The 19,162-nt window shown below is 40.8% G+C and overlaps 2 protein-coding genes across 7 annotated transcripts in view; both read left to right on the top strand.

Moving 5' to 3' along the window:
- The window catches only part of cnksr2b (connector enhancer of kinase suppressor of Ras 2b), a 109,061-nt gene that overhangs the window by 75,382 nt on the left and 14,517 nt on the right, over positions 1-19,162 (top strand). For all 6 annotated transcript variants that reach the window (XM_087301363.1, XM_087301362.1, XM_087301365.1 and 3 more), the window contains exons 12-18: positions 8,600-8,689; positions 11,772-11,971; positions 12,054-12,105; positions 13,275-13,450; positions 13,528-13,601; positions 14,782-14,853; positions 17,128-17,195. In XM_087301363.1, coding sequence (XP_087157489.1) covers positions 8,600-8,689; positions 11,772-11,971; positions 12,054-12,105; positions 13,275-13,450; positions 13,528-13,601; positions 14,782-14,853; positions 17,128-17,195 — 732 coding nt within the window. The remainder of the gene's footprint in view (positions 1-8,599; positions 8,690-11,771; positions 11,972-12,053; positions 12,106-13,274; positions 13,451-13,527; positions 13,602-14,781; positions 14,854-17,127; positions 17,196-19,162) is intronic.
- LOC147838841 (uncharacterized) lies at positions 540-5,950 on the top strand. Its single transcript, XM_087301367.1, has 2 exons — positions 540-5,389; positions 5,454-5,950. Exon 1 carries the CDS (start codon positions 2,166-2,168, stop codon positions 4,644-4,646), a length of 2,481 nt encoding a protein of 826 aa, XP_087157493.1. The 5' UTR covers positions 540-2,165; the 3' UTR covers positions 4,647-5,389; positions 5,454-5,950.

The raw sequence follows: 19,162 nt of genomic DNA, 5'->3' as shown, positions 1-19,162 counted from the left end.
TGCATCAGTTGGCTCATAATTTAAAGTTATCACTATTTGAAAAGTTGACCAGAAGTTTGCCTTTCCTCTTGCGTTTTTCACAGTTTGCCATTGGCAATTTTTCTCTTTAAATTCTTTATTGTACATGGCTGGAAATCTCCATGCGCAAGGCATCACTGGCACTTATGGACTGCACACATTAGATCTCATTAAACTTTTTTGAAAAAAAAAAAAGCAGGCCCAAAGCCCGATATGCATGCTAAAAATGTTGGACCCTGATGGGTTTGGGCTCAAATGCAGGACTCTACTTGTCAATGAGACAAAAGATTAGTCATTCAGGAGCCATTTTAGTTTTCCCTCAGAAATTTTCAGTAGACAGCTCTTAAAGGGCTCATATTTTATTCCTTTTACAAGTAGTATGATAAGTCTTTTGAGTCTCCAGAGTACATCAGTTTCAGCTCAAAATACCCATAACCTTTTGAAAATGGCAAGTTTGCGGTCAGTGGAAATTGTTGCTGTTTTTGTTGCCTGTGCCTTTAAATACAAATGAGCTGGTTCCCCTTCGGTTGGGGAACTTCAGTGCCATGAATGGGAGGATTCGGATCAGAAGCCGCTTATCTGGAGAGTATTGAACGGGCCAATGAATGAAATTAATTGGCAGCGTAAGCTTGCGCAGGTGTGCGACATCTGCAATTATCTCAGCATATAAGCACACCTGAAGCCAGCAGACGCCATCCTTTTCGCTTCAGATCCTTTCTGAGTGAGTCGATGAGGGTTCCTCTTGCTGATCAGCACTTCAGAGCGAACGAGTGTGTCTCCCGGTCCAGAGTGGGTCTTCGCGGTGGCAGACGGTCGAGCTGGGTTACTCCCTTGCCTGCGGTTCTTTGGGTCCGGTCCTCCAGAGCGGTGCGTATAGTTGCAACTTTCCTAAAAGAGCAACACAGTCGTGCAGCACGTCCTTTTCAGGATGGCGCTCCGACTGTGCGTTTCTGGATGCGGGGGTTTCCTGTCTCCGGATGATGGACACGATCACTGCATTGCATGTTTGGGGGTCCAGCATGTTAATGCGGTGCTCGCGGGCGGTTCATGTCGTCATTGCGATGCCATGACCGTTGCACAGCTAAGATCGCGGCTAACTTTCGCAAGAGAGCGAGCCACCCCAGTTGCCTCCTGCTCTAAAAAAGCAGCGGGCGCTCGGGCAGATCTGAGGGTTTCAGCGGGAGCTAATCCGCCGCCCACGGGCTCGCGGACCTCTCGCTCCTCACGGCGCTCCATCCAAGCTTCGGGTGGTGAGAGTGATCCGTCTAACCAGATGGTAGCTCTCACACTCGCTGACACCGGAGATCAGATGTCCTCCGCGGCATCGGAGGGTGGGCTTTCACTGTCCGACGAAGATCCGGACCCGCTCGCCCCCTCCGGGCAGGTGAGCGCTGTCAAATCGGATCCTGAAGCGGACATGTTAGCCGTGCTTTCCCGGGCTGCTTCGGCCGTGGGGTTGGAGATGGTTTATCCCCCAGCTCCGCGGCCGGACCGACTAGATGGGTGCTACGTAGAGGACCAGAAGGCGAAGCCTTCGAAGCCTCTCGTCCCCTTCTTCCCGGAAGTGCACAGTAGGCTCACGCAGTCCTGGAGGGCACCTTTCTCTGCCCGTGCTGCGAGTGCCTCCGCCCTCACCGCCCTTGACGGCGGAGCTGCCAGGGGGTATGAGGCGATCCCGTCAGTGGAGCGCGCTATCGCGGTCAATCTTTGTCCGCGCGGCGCCTCTACGTGGCGGGGTTTGCCCCGCCTCCCGTCCAAAGCCTGTAGGTTGTCTGCCTCCCTCGGAGCCAGAGCTTATAAGGCTGCGGGCCAGGCTGCTTCTGCTTTGCACGCGATGGCCACCTACCAGCGCTACCAAGCGCAGGCGCTGGCCGAGCTGCACGAGGGCGGGTCCAACCCAAGCTTATTACATGAGCTGCGCACCGCGACCGACTATGCTCTTCGGACTACTAAGTCCGCCGCGTGTGCGCTGGGGAGGACGATGTCCACACTTGTGGTTCAGGAACGCCACCTCTGGCTAAACCTGGCCGATATGCGCGACGTTGACAAAGTTCGCTTTCTTGACTCGCCCATATCCCAGGCTGGCCTGTTCGGCGACACCGTCGGTGAATTCACCCAGGAATTCAAGGCGGTGAAAGAGCAGTCGGATGCGATGGGCAATGTCATCTATCGGCGTGGCCGTAAGCCCGCTCCGCCCGCCGAGCCATCCACCTCCGCTGTTCCTCGCCGAGGGCGCCCGCCAACGAGTGCTGCCCCGCCCCCGCCTGCGCCTCCGGCCAAGCGGGCGCGGCGTTCACCTCGAAAGCAGGCAGCCCCTCCTGCCCAGGGCGCCGTTAAGTCCGGTAAACGGACCGCGAAGCGTCCCTGAGACAGGCCATCCGGAGAAGAGGAAACTTGCTCTTTCCCCGCTGGAGGGCGGGGCCCCGATAACAACGGTACTTTTCAGTGCCACCAAAACATCAGTAAAAGAGCACTTTTTCCCTTCCCCGGATGTGACTGCACGAGTTCTGCCAGTCCGGGACGCGCTGCCTTCCGGCTCGCAGACTCTACGTGCTTCGCCAGTGGCTCACGAGCGCTGGGGGGACGGTCTCCCTTTCCTCAGCCCTCCAGCCCCCTCTCCGGAGTCAGGGTGCGGAGCCAGAGCGAATCGCTCTCCTCCAGCTCTTCCGCGGGACCCTCGTGCTTCCCGGATCAGCACACCCACTCCGCGCTGCCCCACCGCTGGTACGTCAGCGATTGTAGCGATGACTCCATTAGCGAGGGCTCTGCCTGCCTGGTTAGCGCGGGCCAGCCCCTCGCGGTGGCTCATACGCACAATCAGACTCGGTTACGCGATTCAGTTCGCGAAACGGCCCCCCAAGTTTACGGGCGTGTATTTCTCCAGGGTCAACCCCCTGTCCGCCCCTGTCTTGCGAGAGGAGATTGCTGCCCTCCTGGCGAAGGGTGCAATCGAGCCGGTTCCTCCAGCCGAGATGGAGAGTGGGTTTTACAGCCCATACTTCATCGTACCCAAAAAGAGCGGTGGGTCACGGCCAATCCTAGATCTGCGCGTTTTGAACCGCTGTCTGCACAAGCTGCCGTTCAGAATGCTCACGCAGAGGCGCATTCTCCAATGCGTTCGTCCTCGGGATTGGTTTGCAGCCATAGACCTGAAGGACGCGTATTTCCATGTCTCCATTCTTCCACGCCACCGCCAATTTCTGCGGTTTGCGTTCGAGGGTCGAGCGTGGCAGTACAAGGTCCTCCCCTTCGGGCTCTCTCTGTCTCCGCGGGTCTTCACCAAACTCGCGGAGGGTGCCCTAGCGCCCCTTCGGCTCGCGGGCATTCGCATACTCAATTATCTCGACGACTGGCTGATTTTAGCCCACTCGCGGGAGCAATTGATTATGCACAGGGACAAGGTGCTTCGGCATCTCCGCCTACTGGGGCTTCAGGTCAACCGAGAAAAGAGCAAACTCGCCCCCGTGCAGAGGATTTCTTTTCTCGGGATGGAGCTGGACTCGATCACCATGGTAGCGCACCTCTCCGAGGAACGCGCTCGCCTGTTGCTGAACTGTCTGAGGGAGCTCGACAGCAAACTAGTGGTCCCACTGAAGTTCTTTCAGAGGCTCCTGGGGCATATGGCATCCGCAGCCGCCGTCACGCCGCTCGGGTTGCTCCATATGAGACCACTTCAGCACTGGCTTCACGATCGGGTCCCCAGACGCGCATGGCACGCGGGCACACACCGGGTCTCGGTTACTGCGCTGTGTCGCCGCGCCCTCAGCCCTTGGAACGACCCCTCGTTCCTACAGGCCGGTGTGCCTCTAGGACAGGCGTCCAGCCATGTTGTTGTTTCAACAGACGCTTCCAACACGGGTTGGGGGGCCGTGTGTCGCGGGCATGCGGCTGCGGGCCTCTGGAAGGGTGCCCAGCTGCATTGGCATATCAATCGCCTAGAGCTGTTGGCAGTGTTCCTCGCTCTCCACCGCTTTTTACCGGTGCTGGAGCGGCAACACGTGCTGGTCAGGACGGACAGTATGGCGGCGGCGGCGTATATCAACCGCATGGGGGGTATGCGCTCTCGCCGCATGTCTCAGCTCGCCCGCCGTCTGCTCCTCTGGAGTCACCCGCGGCTGAAATCGCTGCGCGCCATTCACGTCCCAGGCACGCTCAATCGTGCAGCCGATGCGCTCTCACGACAGCTGTTACGCCCTGGAGAATGGAGACTCCACCCCGAGTCTGTTCAGCTGATATGGGCGCGATTCGGGGAGGCCCAGATCGATCAGTTTGCTTCCCCCGAGAACGCTCACTGCCAGTTGTTTTTTTCCCTGACCGAGGGCTCTCTCGGCACGGATGCACTGGCCCACAGCTGGCCTCGGGGCATGCGCAAGTATGCGTTTCCCCCAGTGAGCCTGCTCGCGCAGTTTCTGTGCAAGGTCAGGGAGGACGAGGAACAGGTTCTGCTAGTTGCGCCCCTTTGGCCCAACCGGACCTGGATATCAGAGCTCTCACTCCTCGCGACGGCCCTCCCCTGGCGGATCCCTTTGAGAGAGGACCTACTCTCTCAGGGACAGGGCACCATCTGGCACCCTCGCCCCGATCTTTGGAACCTCCACGTGTGGTCCCTAGACGCGAGGAAGACTTAGGTAACCTACCGACTGCGGTGGTTAATACCATCACTCAGGCTAGAGCCCCCTCCACGAGGCGCGCCTACGCCCTGAAGTGGAGTCTATTCACTGAATGGTGCGTCTCTCGCAGAGAAGACCCCCGAAATTGCCAGATTAGTGTTGTGCTCTCTTTCCTTCAAGAGAAGTTGGACAGCAGGCTGTCGCCCTCCACTCTCAAGGTTTACGTGGCCGCCATCTCCGCTTATCATAGCGCGGTAGCTGGCGGCACCGTGGGAAAGCATAACCTGGTCATCCAGTTCCTTAGGGGTGCTAGGCGAATTAATCCATCTCGCCCCCCTCTCATGCCCTCTTGGGATCTCGCCCTCGTTCTCACGAGTCTGCGATCCGATCCCTTTGAGCCACTCGAATCAGTATCTCTAAGATTTCTGTCCCTGAAGACAGCTCTGCTGGTTGCGTTGGCCTCCATCAAGAGGGTCGGGGACCTGGAGGCATTTTCGGTCAGTGACTCGTGCCTGGAATTCGGGCCGGATTACTCTCACGTCATCCTGAGACCCCGCCCCGGTTATGTGCCCAAGGTTCCTACCACCCCCTTTAGAGATCAGGTAGTGAACCTGCAAGCGCTGCCCCCGGAGGAGGCAGACCCAGCCCTTTCTTTAATTTGTCCAGTTCGCGCTCTGCGCATTTATGTGGACCGTACTCAGAATTTTAGATCATCTGAGCAGCTCTTTGTCTGTTATGGCGGTCGGCAGCAGGGAAGTGCCGTATCAAAACAAAGATTATCCCACTGGATTGTGGATGCCATTTCACTCGCTTATTCGAGTCGAGGTCAGCCGTGTCCCCCGGGAGTTCGTGCACACTCCACTCGGAGCGTTGCATCCTCTTGGGCGCGTGCACGCGGCGCCTCTCTAACAGACATCTGTAGAGCTGCGGGCTGGGCGACACCCAACACATTTGCAAGGTTTTACAATCTGCGAGTGGAGCCGGTTTCCTCAAGGGTATTAGGTAACCCTTTGGTGATTGAGGAGACAACTCGGTAGGGTGTTGAAACACGCTTGCGGCGCCATTCTCCCTAACACGGAGGTACGTGCGCCTTTTTTATCTGTCAGTAAAGTTCCCCGTCAGGTGAGCCCTGCAGATTCCTCCGTGGCCCCCAGCACTGACTCAGCGGAGGAGTCACTTGCTGGCCCACTACGTTGTAGGTCTGCCCGCTGGTCAGCCCGCGTTTTGGGTATAGGTGCCTGCTATGCGTGATCCCCACTAGGCGATCCCATATGCTTATTCCGCCACGGTTAAGTCCCCCCCCTGGGTGGACCCGTGTCTTCCCTCTCCGCTAACCACTCTTTTGCTATGCGTACTCCCCCTTTTTAGGGCTAGTCCATAGGTAAATTCTGCCATCTATCCCCCCCTTGGGTAACGGATGGCCTCCGCAGCGTCCTCCCTATCGGGATTGCACGCTTCCCAACGTACTGTCGTATTTCCTAGAATTATCTAGATGCTCACGACTTCCCAAAAAATATATCTAAATCCGTAAAACTTCTGTTGAAGTAGGATAAATTAGGGCCAGGGACACGTTGGAGGACCGCGCCCCCCATGATGTGGGTGCGTCACGCTTGCTTGACTATCTCCTCATCGGGGGTGTTGGTAAGGTGCAGTCATTATGGCGCTTTCCATATTCTCCCATTCATGGCACTGAAGTTCCCCAACCGAAGGGGAACGTTCGAGGTTACAGAAGTAACCCTTCGTTCCCCGAGGAGGGGAACGGAAGTGCCATATTCCGTCGCCATAATGACTGTCCCTTAGCTGTTTGAAAGTCTCTTCAGCTTAAAAGGATGGCGTCTGCTGGCTTCAGGTGTGCTTATATGCTGAGATAATTGCAGATGTCGCACACCTGCGCAAGCTTACGCTGCCAATTAATTTCATTCATTGGCCCGTTCAATACTCTCCAGATAAGCGGCTTCTGATCCGAATCCTCCCATTCATGGCACTTCCGTTCCCCTCCTCGGGGAACGAAGGGTTACTTCTGTAACCTCGAACGTTCTCTCCATATCATTCCATATCAATACTTTGGACACACTATACATACACACATTTCAAAAGTTGATTTTGCCTGATAGCAGCTCTTAAAAAGAATATTGGTGCGAAGAATAGTTGTATAAAGTTCTGTAGATGTTCTGCAGATAAAGAGTCTTATTTTTCTGCAACACTGAGTATAACACTTGCACTAGAGGGGTTATATTGACAATTTTAAAACATTGCTATCAGTGACACTAGTGGCCATTAAAGGGTTAGTTCACCCAAAAAAATACAAATCCTGTTATTAATTACTCACCCACATGTCATTCCAATCCACTAAGACACAAATTAAGATATGTGTGTGAAATCCAAAAGCTCCCTTATAGACAGCAAGGGTCCTGAGACATTTACAGTTTAGAAAAGGAATGAAAACATTAATAAAATATCCCATGTCACTTCAGTGGTTCAACTGTTATCATATGTAGCTCAAAGAACACTTTTGTGTACTAAAAACTGTAAATATTCAATTTAATTCATGTTTATTTTTTAGCAACAATGTATATTTTGTAAAAGCAGCTTAACACAAAAGTTCTAGTAAATTAAAACAGTGTCAGTCCAGTTTTTAGAGTTGAAGTTCAGTTTAGTGTGGTTTAAATTTCACTGCTGAAAGTCCAAACACTGAAGAGCAAATCCATTAATGCACAGCTTCACAAGTACAACTCCTATTTATTGAACTCTATATTGAAATGCAGTAAGTGATGTATTGCTTGAGCACAAATAATTTACAAGAGACCAAATTTGATTTAATGCTCATATATTCATGATAAATTTCTATTTTGTTCATTGGTTAGAAGTATAAAGGCCTTCAAAATGCCTTTTAAGCTATTTACTAATGTTGAACATCCAGAGGGCATCCACAAAGAGGAATTTTAAATGTGCTGTACACTTTTCTCTATAAAACAAAATAAACTTGCAACAAAAATGACTCATATTTTTAATATAAATGTTGCATTAAACATACTTTTAAAGTAAATTATGCTTTATCTGAATGACATACAGCATGAACTGCCAGTATTTTGCACCAACAAATTGTTAAATCCTTCAAATGTCTAATATCTGTTCTCGATATTTGTTCTGAAATTTACTTAGAATTGCACAGTTGGTATCAGAATGGCAAATTAAGTGGTTTTGATTTGTCAAAAAAAAGAGTCTGCAGCAACACTAATGATGCCTAAAAGCACACCTCTTTTCTTTGAACTGACAGTTGTGCAACGTTATGTAAAGATTATCACATAGTGACACAGATATGTAAAGGAGAATTCACTTGAGCATTTCTGACAGGTCTGGATCAGCCTTTTCTTCTAAAAGAATTCGTTTATGTGTGACTTTGTGTGAGATTTGTAACTCCTCGGATTTCATACATGGAAAAACAGTGGCATGACACACTAAAGAGAAAAAGGAAACTATGATCCTTTTAAGAAAGCCTCTGATCATAGTGGTATGTTTGCACATGCTCTACAATTTAACTGTCATCACATGGACAGACGAGGTCATTAAAATTATACTGTTGTGATAGTTTGATTATAAAGTATATTTGAGAGTAAAGACAATGTAGATCTGACTAGGCTGTGAATGAATCCCTTGCATACCACATTGTCATTACTGTACAGAATTATTTTGAGCAATACCCCTAACATTAAAAGCATTGGGTCAGTGTGTCAATATAGAAGAGAGGCTCTCATAAACAGGCATACGCAGTACATCTTTTGAAATTTCCTGCCAAAAATGTCTTTCTCATAAAATGATATATGTCAATTTTTTCCCATTAGTAAATAAACTGACCCAAGTGGCCATAAGTCATTGGAGTAAACTTAACAATTGACATCTGTTCCCAGGATGTGTGGTAATTTATTAAATTCTTTTGATTTAGTTTGGATTTCTCTGTGCCTGTCTTTTAGGACGGCTGAGGCCCATATCCATGCCTGTGGAATATAACTGGGTAGGAGACTATGAAGATCCAGCCAAGCTGAAAAAAGAGATCAGAAGAGGTGTGTGTGTGTTTGTGTGTGGGTGGGTGAACATGGAGGAGCTATTGTTTTGATTTATTTTCCTCAGGTTAAAGCTAACAATTGATTTTGTCACTGTAGCCCTGGCACATTTTAAAGTCATTAGATTGTCCGCCGCCACAATATTTACCTCAGTTGTGCTGGAATCTGTCTGCCAAAATCTTGCTGGCTCTTTGTTTGAGATTTTAGGATTTTTTGGTTTCACATTGCCATGGTAACTCCAACACAGAGGTTTTGCCAAGATGCTGGCTTCTCATTGGCTCTGTTGCTGAAGGAGTGGGAGCAGAGAGAATTCTTTCTTTAGTAACGCTGGCAGAATTTATATCAAATTTGTACATGTGCAGCACACCATCTTTCAGCCTTGTTCTTTGATCATAAGACCTCTGGGTAATTTGATTTCAACTGTACATTATTACATTATTTAAAAAGCTGTTCTGTTACATTTTATGTGACCCTTTAATGCTTTTTTCAAGTATTACCTTTTGTATAATGCAGCTGTTTGTAAATGTAAAAGGTCTGTGAAGTTTCAAAGATCAAAGTGCGGAATATGTGGAGTTATTTTCTCCTAACAAAGCTAACTGATTCTGAAAATCTCTGAAAATAGTTGTCAGTAAACAATTTTGTTTGCTCCATTTATAAAAAAAATTGCTACATTTCAATCTATGTTCTTCATTGGCTGTCTAAAAATGTCTACTTTACCAATCAAGACTGCTTTGTACTGTATGCTTGTATGAGGGGTGTGCAGTTATGCGGCCCTGTCCTGCATAGCTTAGCTTTAACTTCCTCCAGCACACCTGCCTGGATGTCTAGTATACCTGGAAAGAGCTTGATTAGCTGGTTCAGTTTGAAGTTTGGACACGACTGCTCTAATTTATACAGAAAAATCAAGAGTTTGTATTAATATTTGAGATTAGAAGTGCTGAGGAGAGAGGATTTCCCCACTCTGGTGATCACCCCCACTCGGGGGACTTTTTCGTTACCTATTAATCTAATAATCTATTGGACGTCTCCAATAGATTCGATTTTTCACCTAAAAACACAAAGTTAAGCTTTAAAGCTCTAATTACGTGCCAATTTCAATTAAAAATTTTTCTGGAAATAAATTGCACAGCCCCTGATTTCTACCCCCTCCCAGGAGTAGATCACTTTAGCTAGCCAAACATAATAAAAGGTCTTGATCTCAGCCAGATGGCAAGGACTTTAACGCCCCCACAACAGTTACCTGTGGCGGGTCATCGTCTCGGATCTCACTTACAGTATATTAATTACGCCACTATCCCACAGAGACAGATCAACCAGTATAGTGATTTGGCTCAAGTTAAAAAAATTTTACAGCACAATCAGATACCTGAACAGGAATAAAATAAGAGACGAGTATAAAAAAACTAAACTAAAATAATAGAAAAACAGATTAAAATGTGTTAACAGGTTATAAAGATGAAAAAGAAAAGAAAGACATAATAGTGTGATCTGTCAGACGTGGCACAGCGATCATTCAGTAAAAGAACAGCTCAACAGATGTGTTTTCAGTCTGGAGTTGAATGTACAGTTGAAGTCAGAATTATTAGCCCTCTTTGAATTAAAAAAAAAAAAAAAATTCCCAAATGATGTTTAACCGAGCAAGGAAACTTTCACAGTATGTCTGATAATATTTTTTTATTCTAGAGAAAGTCTTATTTGTTTTATTTTGACTAGAATAAAAGCAGTTTTTAATTTTTTTAAAGCAATTTTAAGGTCAAAATTATTAGCCCCTTTTTGCTTATTTTGTTTTTGATAGTCAACAGAACAAATCATCGGTGAACAATAACTTGCCTAATTACCCTACCCTCCCTAGTTAACCTAATTAACCTAGTTAAGCCTTTAAATGTCACTTTAAGCTGTATAGAAGTGTCTTGAAAAACATCCAGTCAAATATTATTTACTGTGATCATGGTATAGATAAAATAAATCAGTTATTAGACATGAGTTATTAAAACTATTATGTTTAGAAATGTGTTGAAAAAAATCTTCTCTCCGTTAAACAGAAATTGGGGAAAAAATAAACAGGGGGGCTAATAATTCAGGGGGGCTAATAATTCTGACTTCAACTGTACCTAATGTTGGAGCACATCTGATCATTTTGAGAAGCTGATTCCAGCAGCAGGAGTTTACAACTCCCCTAGAATTAAACAGTTAAGTTTTACCATTTTTGGATTAATTCAGTTGATCTTCGGTTCTGGCAGGAGCACTTTTAGCTCAGCTTAACATACAGTAGATCGTTTAATCGGATTAGACTATTACTGTAGCATCTTGCTAAAGGGCAAAAAATTAAAAACTTGACACTTCTGTTTTTATATCTTGTACTAAGACTGTATAATATTCATCTCATAATATTTCATCTGTATACAAAACTGTATAATATGCTGTATAATATCATTGTGCCTGCTACAGCCAGGGAACGCCAGCAAAATGCTTTGATTATTACGACCGAATAAGAGTATAGTTCCTAGAAATATCAACCTAGATGGCAAATGGCAACTTTTCATTTTCTGTCAGTTTTAGTACACGATGCAACTACGGAAAAGTTAGGATTTAAATAAAAAAGATCAATACTCTTTGGTCATTTTTGAGTAGGTCTAATCTAATTTGATGATCTATGCTAAGCTAAGCTAAGCTAAGCTAAAAGTGCTTCTGTCAGTTGTAAAGACCAGCTGAATGAATTCAAAATTGGAAAAACTCAACTTTAGGAAACTTGTAAAACGAGCCTTTTGCAAAAAAAAAAAAAGTGGAGTGTCTCTTAAAGCTGTAGACCAATCACAACAGACTTGGTCATCTGACCTACCTAGCAAGGCAGACTTTCGGAAAGGTGTAGTTTTGAGAGACTGGGTCCTTTATTGAAACATTTAAGGGATTGTGAAAAAAGAGATGATGCTAAAAGTGGTTTTGACCTTGGAAGAATGTAAACCTATTGTAGGAGACCACCAAAACAAAATGAGGCACCTTAAAATAACATTATAGGGCAAATTAAGAGTACAATTCAGAATACAGTTTGTTCAATTTCATTATCCCCCACGTTTCTAAACAGAAAATTCCCTGCTGCGGTATGTGAGTGAGGATAAGACGGAGGAGTTTCACACTGGACGTCGCAGCAGTCGCCGCAGTAGAAGAAAGAGTGAGAAAGGAGGAAGCCCTGCCCACTATGCTCTAGTCCCCACCCTTCAGATGGACATGCTGCCACCAGACTCGCTGGCCACGCCCACTTCTGAAACCTCATCTGTTTATCTCGTAAGACAAATGAATAATTATTCAAGATTTAGAAATTTAGCAGAAAATGGTTTACACACTATATTTACTGACTGTATTTCAGACATTCGATCGGTCGTCCGTGCTCTCCAGGTCAAAGAAAAACAAGTTAAGAGGTGAGATGTCAAATGTTAAATGTTTTTTTAATTCTTAAGTCATGTCTGCAGATGATTTCAAACCTGGTTCTCTCTGTAATTATTGCAATAAAATGCAAAAACATTTTGAAAACAATTTCTGACCAATTTTTTCCAGAAATTATATTTATTAATTTGGTAGCATTTTATTTTGATGGTCCATTTGAGTATTAGTAGACTGTCTACTTAATATCTGTTAATACTGCTGCTAAACAGACATTTAACTGACTATAAAAACTTTGCAAGTACATGTCAACTTACACTAACCCTAACCCCAACCTAACAGTCTACTTATAATTCAATGAGAATTAGTTGGCATGATGCAGCGTCCCTTAAATTCAACAAACGGACCATCAAAATTAAGTGTGAGTATTCATTTTTCATATAATATTTTATTTTTATTTTTATTTCATACAGTAGATTTAGCTTTTTAAAATCTTGTGCATGTATTGGGTTAACTAACTCAATGTTTTTTTTAAACAATTCAATTATAATTAATAAATAAGTGTACAATATTCTGTAATATACTTAAATTTAATAAACTTTATATTATAATAAACTTTATTATATTTACAGCTCAATATACTGTATATATAATATTTATAATACAATTATTTATGCATATAAAGAGTTCTAAGTAAAATTATTACGTTAGAATTAATGTTCTACATTTATTATTTAATATTGTGTTATTTTATATAGAATTTTTTTGCATATTATAAAATCATCCGTCATATAAGTAAATATTTTGTATACAAAAGCTTTACATGCAAACTGTATTTCTGTAAAATAAGTATATTTCAATTTTTCATGCAGAAATGTAAAAATATTAGGGTAGAATAAACAACATTTATCTGTAATAATTTAAAATTCTTATTAATCAAGTATTAAACTGAATAAAACTATTAGCAATACAATTAGTACAATTATTAATTCAAGCAGAAATCTACAACAAATAATTGTACATCTATTTTTTATTAATTCAATTATTATTAATATTAAAATAATAATTAAACAACATGAAGAAAGTCCCTGTTGTGACTGTGTTTTTGCCTGCGCTGACTCTCTCTCTCTCTCTCTCTCTCTCTCTCTCTTTCTTTCTTTCTCTCTCTCTCTCTCTCTCTCTCTCTGTGTGTGTTTGTGGCTCTCAGCCGGGTCTCTGCCCTCCATCAGTAAGAGGAGAATCTCCTGCAGGGATTTGGGTCAGGGAGACTGTGAAGGCTGGCTCTGGAAGAAGAAGGACGCCAAGAGCTACTTCTCTCAGAAGTGGAAGAAGTACTGGGTGGTGTTGAAAGACGCCTGCCTATATTGGTACACCAATGAAGAGGTGAGGAAAACTGCTGACGTGAACTCTGTGCTTACTGCCAGGGTTTCTCAGTCCTTCATTGCTCTGTTCTTCCACAGGATGAAAAGGCTGAGGGCTTCGTCAGCCTTCCAGAGTTCAACATTGATCAGGCCAGTGAATGTCGCAAGAAGTTGTGAGTATTATCAAAACTAAAGGGTAAAATGGTTAAAAATAAAACAAATGCAAAAACAGTATAATGTTTTGCATGCAGTGGCAGTTCATTCTGCAGAAATGGCAATGACGTTGTATATATATATATATATATACACACACATTTCACACAAGAGCTAATAAGTTTGCCTACACACACAAAATCAAAAGTCAAAAAATAGTGACAAAATAATGGTTTAAAATAATAGTCAAATAATAGACAAAAAGTAAAAAATAAGGAAATAATAAAATTAAATTTTAATTCTTTATTAAACATTTCCCAAGTGATGTTTAACAGAGCAAATAAATCTTCACACCATCTACTATTATATTTTTTCTTCTGAACAAAAGTCTTAATTCTTAGTTTAGCTGGTATAAAACATTTTTTGAAAATGTATATAATTTTAAGGTCAAAATGATTATTCCTCTTAAGGAATTATGTTTTTTTTCGATTAGCTACAGAGCAAACCACTGTTGTCCAATGGACTAATTAACCTAACTTGCCCAGTTAATCTAATCAACCGATTTAAGCCTTTAAAATGCACTTTAAACAGAATACTGCAGAATATTTGCAAAATAACTAGAAAAGTATTATCAGACCCCCTGGTTTTTCATGGTTTTGCGATCCGCTGAATCCAACGCAATTTCAACACAAAAATCGCAATTTTTGCGATCCTGCAAAATTCTTAATTTATACACAAGATAATCACAAAAATCTAAATATTCTCATAAAACATCCAATTCCAAACCATATAATTAAATTAGGTTTATTTCAGTTTGCAATTAATTGTTTTACATGACTTATAGACGTTGCATACGCAGAGCATGTGATGTATTTGAGTGTCTCTCGAAAATAACATCTTAGCTGCGCCGTCACAATCATTACATTACCTTACATGAGAGTGGGGGAATTTTTGCAGTCTGTGCAGTAAAAAGACGCGGATGAAGCATGAGTAATTTACATGTGAAGTCAATGCATAGATGCGGTTAGACATCTTCTTTCAAACTGATATTATTGAATCTGCCTCATGTGTCCAGTTTTGTGCAGTCTTAAAAATATCAACTAGATATCAACAAACCACACCAACAAAATGAATAGTTAACTACTGTCAACATTAGCTTGCCCTGTTTTAATTAAGTCTGTTTCTCTTGCCTGCTTTCAGTGCTTTTAAGGCCTGCCATCCTAAAATCAAGAGCTTCTACTTTGCTGCAGACAACATCGAGGATATGAACAGGTAGGATGAAAGGAAACATTCCAGCATCCCTGTGGAAACAGAAAAAAAGACTCGTAATGTACTCTGAGGCACTGTCAATTTGTGATGAACGCTCTCACACAGGCTCCTGAATCTCATTTACTGTTCTCTCCGCTGATCAAAGATACTAATTTTAGAGGCGTCCCGAAAGAGTCTGTATTTGAGCAGTGTGAGGAGCTCCTCGGGTCACTGCAGAGTGTTTTTAGTCAGCGTTAGATTTGACAGCAAAATTTGAGTAGTCTAAAGGTCTGAAGCCTGAAAATTTCGTTAGCCTTTTTTTCGTATTCATATTTGAGAATTTCGTCCAATGATTATTAATTAATCCATTCAGAAAAAAAAGAATTTAAGCAGTGATGCGTTGTTCTCCTCTCTATTCTTCAAAATAGAAAGATGAATAAGCTACATATTTTATGCATTCAATACTGCACCGAGAGAATGGAGAGTTCAGCTCATTATCAAAGAGCTGCGCTGGATTATCCCCAAATGCAAAGTTCATTTCAGGAAATAAGTAGAATTATTATACATTTTTTGTGATCATTCACACACACACACACACACACACACCAAACAGCAGCAGGGGAGAATAAATGTGCAATAATAATAATAATAGTAATAACGAAGTGTGGTCAAAAAGTTATATTCAAACACACATCCTATTCTCATGCACCATATGGTGATGCATACTTCTCCAAAACCTGACAGGTGGACAAAATCTAAACTTGTTTTATTTAAAGCAAATATAAATAAGCATATAATAAATAATACTGCTAATAACAATAATAACTTATATTGTCATGAATAAACTGAAAAAAGCCCTGACGTGAAGAAGGCATTAGTGGTTTTTATATTTATGTAGAAAATAATAACTTTAATCCTTTATTTTTTTCATATTTAAAGAAATTTGTGTATTGTTGTTCATCCTCTGCATGCTAAGCAACGTGTATGCATTTTGGACCTGCATAGGTGCATAACTAATGCACTTTGTGCTGGACTTTAGAGCAGCTTTCAGTTGTTCAGTGGTGCAGTCTATCTCAGTTCCTCAAAATAGCAATGCGCCAACAATGCGCCTTAACACACCTCCTTTCTAGACCAGAATACCCATGATTCCACAAAGTTGTTCAAATGGATTTGCTATTTAAACAACTTGGTGCAAAATGTGAAAATGACCGTTAAACACGTCTTGTGCATATGATTGTATACGATTGGCACAATGCGAGGTCGATTTTATTTTTTAACGAACAAAAATTATAGATTAAATTTTCTGATTCAGTGTGCACCATGGCTGCACAATATTGAAAAAATCTTCATTGCGATATTAGAAATAATTTTCTGTGATAAATATTGCCATATGAATACAGTTCCATGAGATTGTTTGAGCTATTTGATTATTTTCTGGGAAGCCTAACAGTACTGTTCTGTAACAGTACAGAACGTGAATTATCACAATTCAAAATATGATTCTCTTACTTTCCTTCGTCTTGTTTCTTGTCAAACTATCGAAAAATTCGTAGATCAGCTAAAAATATTGTTTTGTTTTCAACTTAAGAAGAAATCTGGAGTTTTTCATTAAAACAAGCAAAATTATCTGCTAGTAGGGTAAGCAACATAATCTTGTTTTCACATCGAAATGTAAATAAAAATAAGACAAAACTTTGTTTGTTTTTTTTCATAAATTTCGTATAAATACAGTAATTAAAAAATGTAATTTTGTGACTCCTGTGGCAGTGTGACTATTGAAGATGCGCAAATTTCATTATCGATGCTGAAACGATATATTGTGCACCCTAGTGTGCACCTTTAGTCTTCTGACAAAAATGCCCTAAAATTAGTCATATTTTAGTCATTTTTAACCTTAATTTCGTAACAGTTTATCTATAGCGGGTTAATCTTGATTAAACGCAAAGTTGACAGAAGCGAAATCAGCTAAACGGAGCATACACTAACCTACATATTATTCAGTCACTAGATGGTGCACAACAGTCAAAAACAGCAGCGTCACAGAATGTATTAATTGACAACCAATCTGATTCAAAGTATGCAGATGAAAGCGTGTTTGCGTTTTAGCTGTTGTTATCTGGCAATAACATACCTTGAAATGTCATGACTGACCAATCAGAATCAAGTATTCCAGACAGCTGTGTAATAATAGTTATTACTTATATATCATTTATTTTCCGTGACTGTGAAAAAAATGTTGTTGGCTAAGAATAAATCTTCAAGGAACTAAAGACAGTTTTCTGTACGGTTTGCCGGCAGGTGGCTCAGCCTGATGAACATGGCAGCGGCGGCGCACTCAGAGCAGAAGAGGATTCGACAGGATCATGGTGAGATGATGCCTTCATGCTCCGCTGAGCCTGTCTGATCAATTATTCTCCCACTCCGACTCTGTGTGGTCTGCTCTCCACGTCCCATAAATATATGAATATAAAGAACGACATGTTGGATTTGTTTTTAGGGCGTTTAAGTTAAAATGAGGGAAGTAATTTTTATTATTTTTTTATCTCAAATTAGTTTTCAGATCATTGTTAGAATGCTCTTGTCCATGAATTCATCAATGAATACATGCTATGACGATGACAAGAAAATGAAACAAGCATATGTTACATAAAGTACACAATCAAAATCAGAATCAGAAAGAGCTTCATTGCCAGGTATGTTCACACATACTGTACGAGGAATTTGTTTTCGCGACAGATGCTTCTATAGGACAAAAAACTGTTAATAAATATATATAAAAATAGAAGTAAATAGTGAATGCAAATATACAAATTGACAAGGTATGTTGCGGTATATTACTATATACAACATTATATGTGCAGCTGTTATGTGCAAATTGGCATGTAAAGTGTGTTGTTAAATAAATAAGTGTTTCACAATTCCTATTTTCGAGTGTTCATGAGATACAACATGTAAGTCCGATATAAAGTACATGTTTGTTGTGATAATGTTGATTTCTGTTGAAAAATAAGCATTTTACATTGTTTATTAATTGAATGATTGGTTTTAAATAGTATTATTAATATTATTTTTTTGTTTTATTTTTATATTGTTGTTTAAATAATAATGGTAATGTTAATAAATGTTTGTAATATTTTGTAATAATTAATATAATTATTTTATTTAGTTTTTAATTGATTATAGATTATAAGATCTGCCTAATATTCAGTATATTTAAAACTAGTACTTCTATAAATAATTGTAATAGTAATAAAATGTATATTGTGGATTCTCCTTGAGAATATATTTTATTATATTTTACCCTTATACAGTTTAAAAACTACAAACCATTATGTTTTTGATTAAATACTAGTAGTATTATATAGTATTATTATATAGAATTATATAGAAGAGTTGTTGTTGTTGTTGTTGTTATTGTTATTGTTATTATTAGTGTTACAATTTTGTTACAATATTACATAATTTTATTTTAATCATTATAGTTCTGTATTATTATTTTTTTTTTATTACAATATTACGTAATTTATTTCAATCATTTTAGTTCTGTATTATTATTATTATTATTATTATTATTATTATTATTATTATTACAATTTACAATATTACATAATTTATTTCAATCATTTTAGTTTTGCGTTATTGTTATTATTATTATTATTATTACAATTTTATTATAATATTTCATAATTTATTTCAATCATTATAGTTCTGCATTATTATTATTATTATTATTATTATTATTATTATTATTACAATTTTATTAAAATATTACTTAATTTATTTCAATCATTGAAGTTACTTTTACAAGGTGCCTTTTCACAATAATACATAATTTATTTCAATCATTATACTTCTGCAAAATTATTATTATTATTATTATTATTACAATTTAGTTTTATCACGTAATTGATTTTAATCATTGAAGTTACTTTTACCAGCTGCCTTCTCACAATATTGCATAATTTATTCCAATCATTATAGTTCTGCAATATTATTATTTTTATTTTTATTATTATTACAATTTTGTTACAATATTACTTAATTTATTTTAATTATTATAGTTCTGTAATATAATAATCATCATTATTACAATTGTGTTACAGTATTACGTAATTTATTTAAATTATTATAGTTCTGCTATATTATTTTTTATTATTCATTTTTTATATAATTGTATTTTCATTATTAATATTAATTATTATATTTTTTGAATCTTTTGTCAGAATAAATTAGTTTTTATTTTATTATCAAAACCTTCTTAGCCCTCATTTGGTCAATAAATGCTGCAGCGATGACTACAAGTAATACACAAACATCTTTTAAATGAAGTTAC

Source organism: Danio rerio, chromosome 21 (assembly GCF_052040795.2).
Source record: "Danio rerio strain M-AB ecotype USA chromosome 21, GRCz13ab, whole genome shotgun sequence".
NCBI classification, from domain to species: domain Eukaryota; kingdom Metazoa; phylum Chordata; class Actinopteri; order Cypriniformes; family Danionidae; genus Danio; species Danio rerio.
The sequence above is the reverse complement of the archived record's forward strand: the minus strand, read 5'-3'. Positions and strand labels throughout refer to the sequence as shown.

What these genes read in the sequence shown, in the direction of transcription:
- LOC147838841 (XM_087301367.1), top strand. Translation starts at nt 2,166, where the DNA reads ATGCGATGGGCAATGTCATCTATCGGCGTGGCCGTAAGCCCGCTCCGC.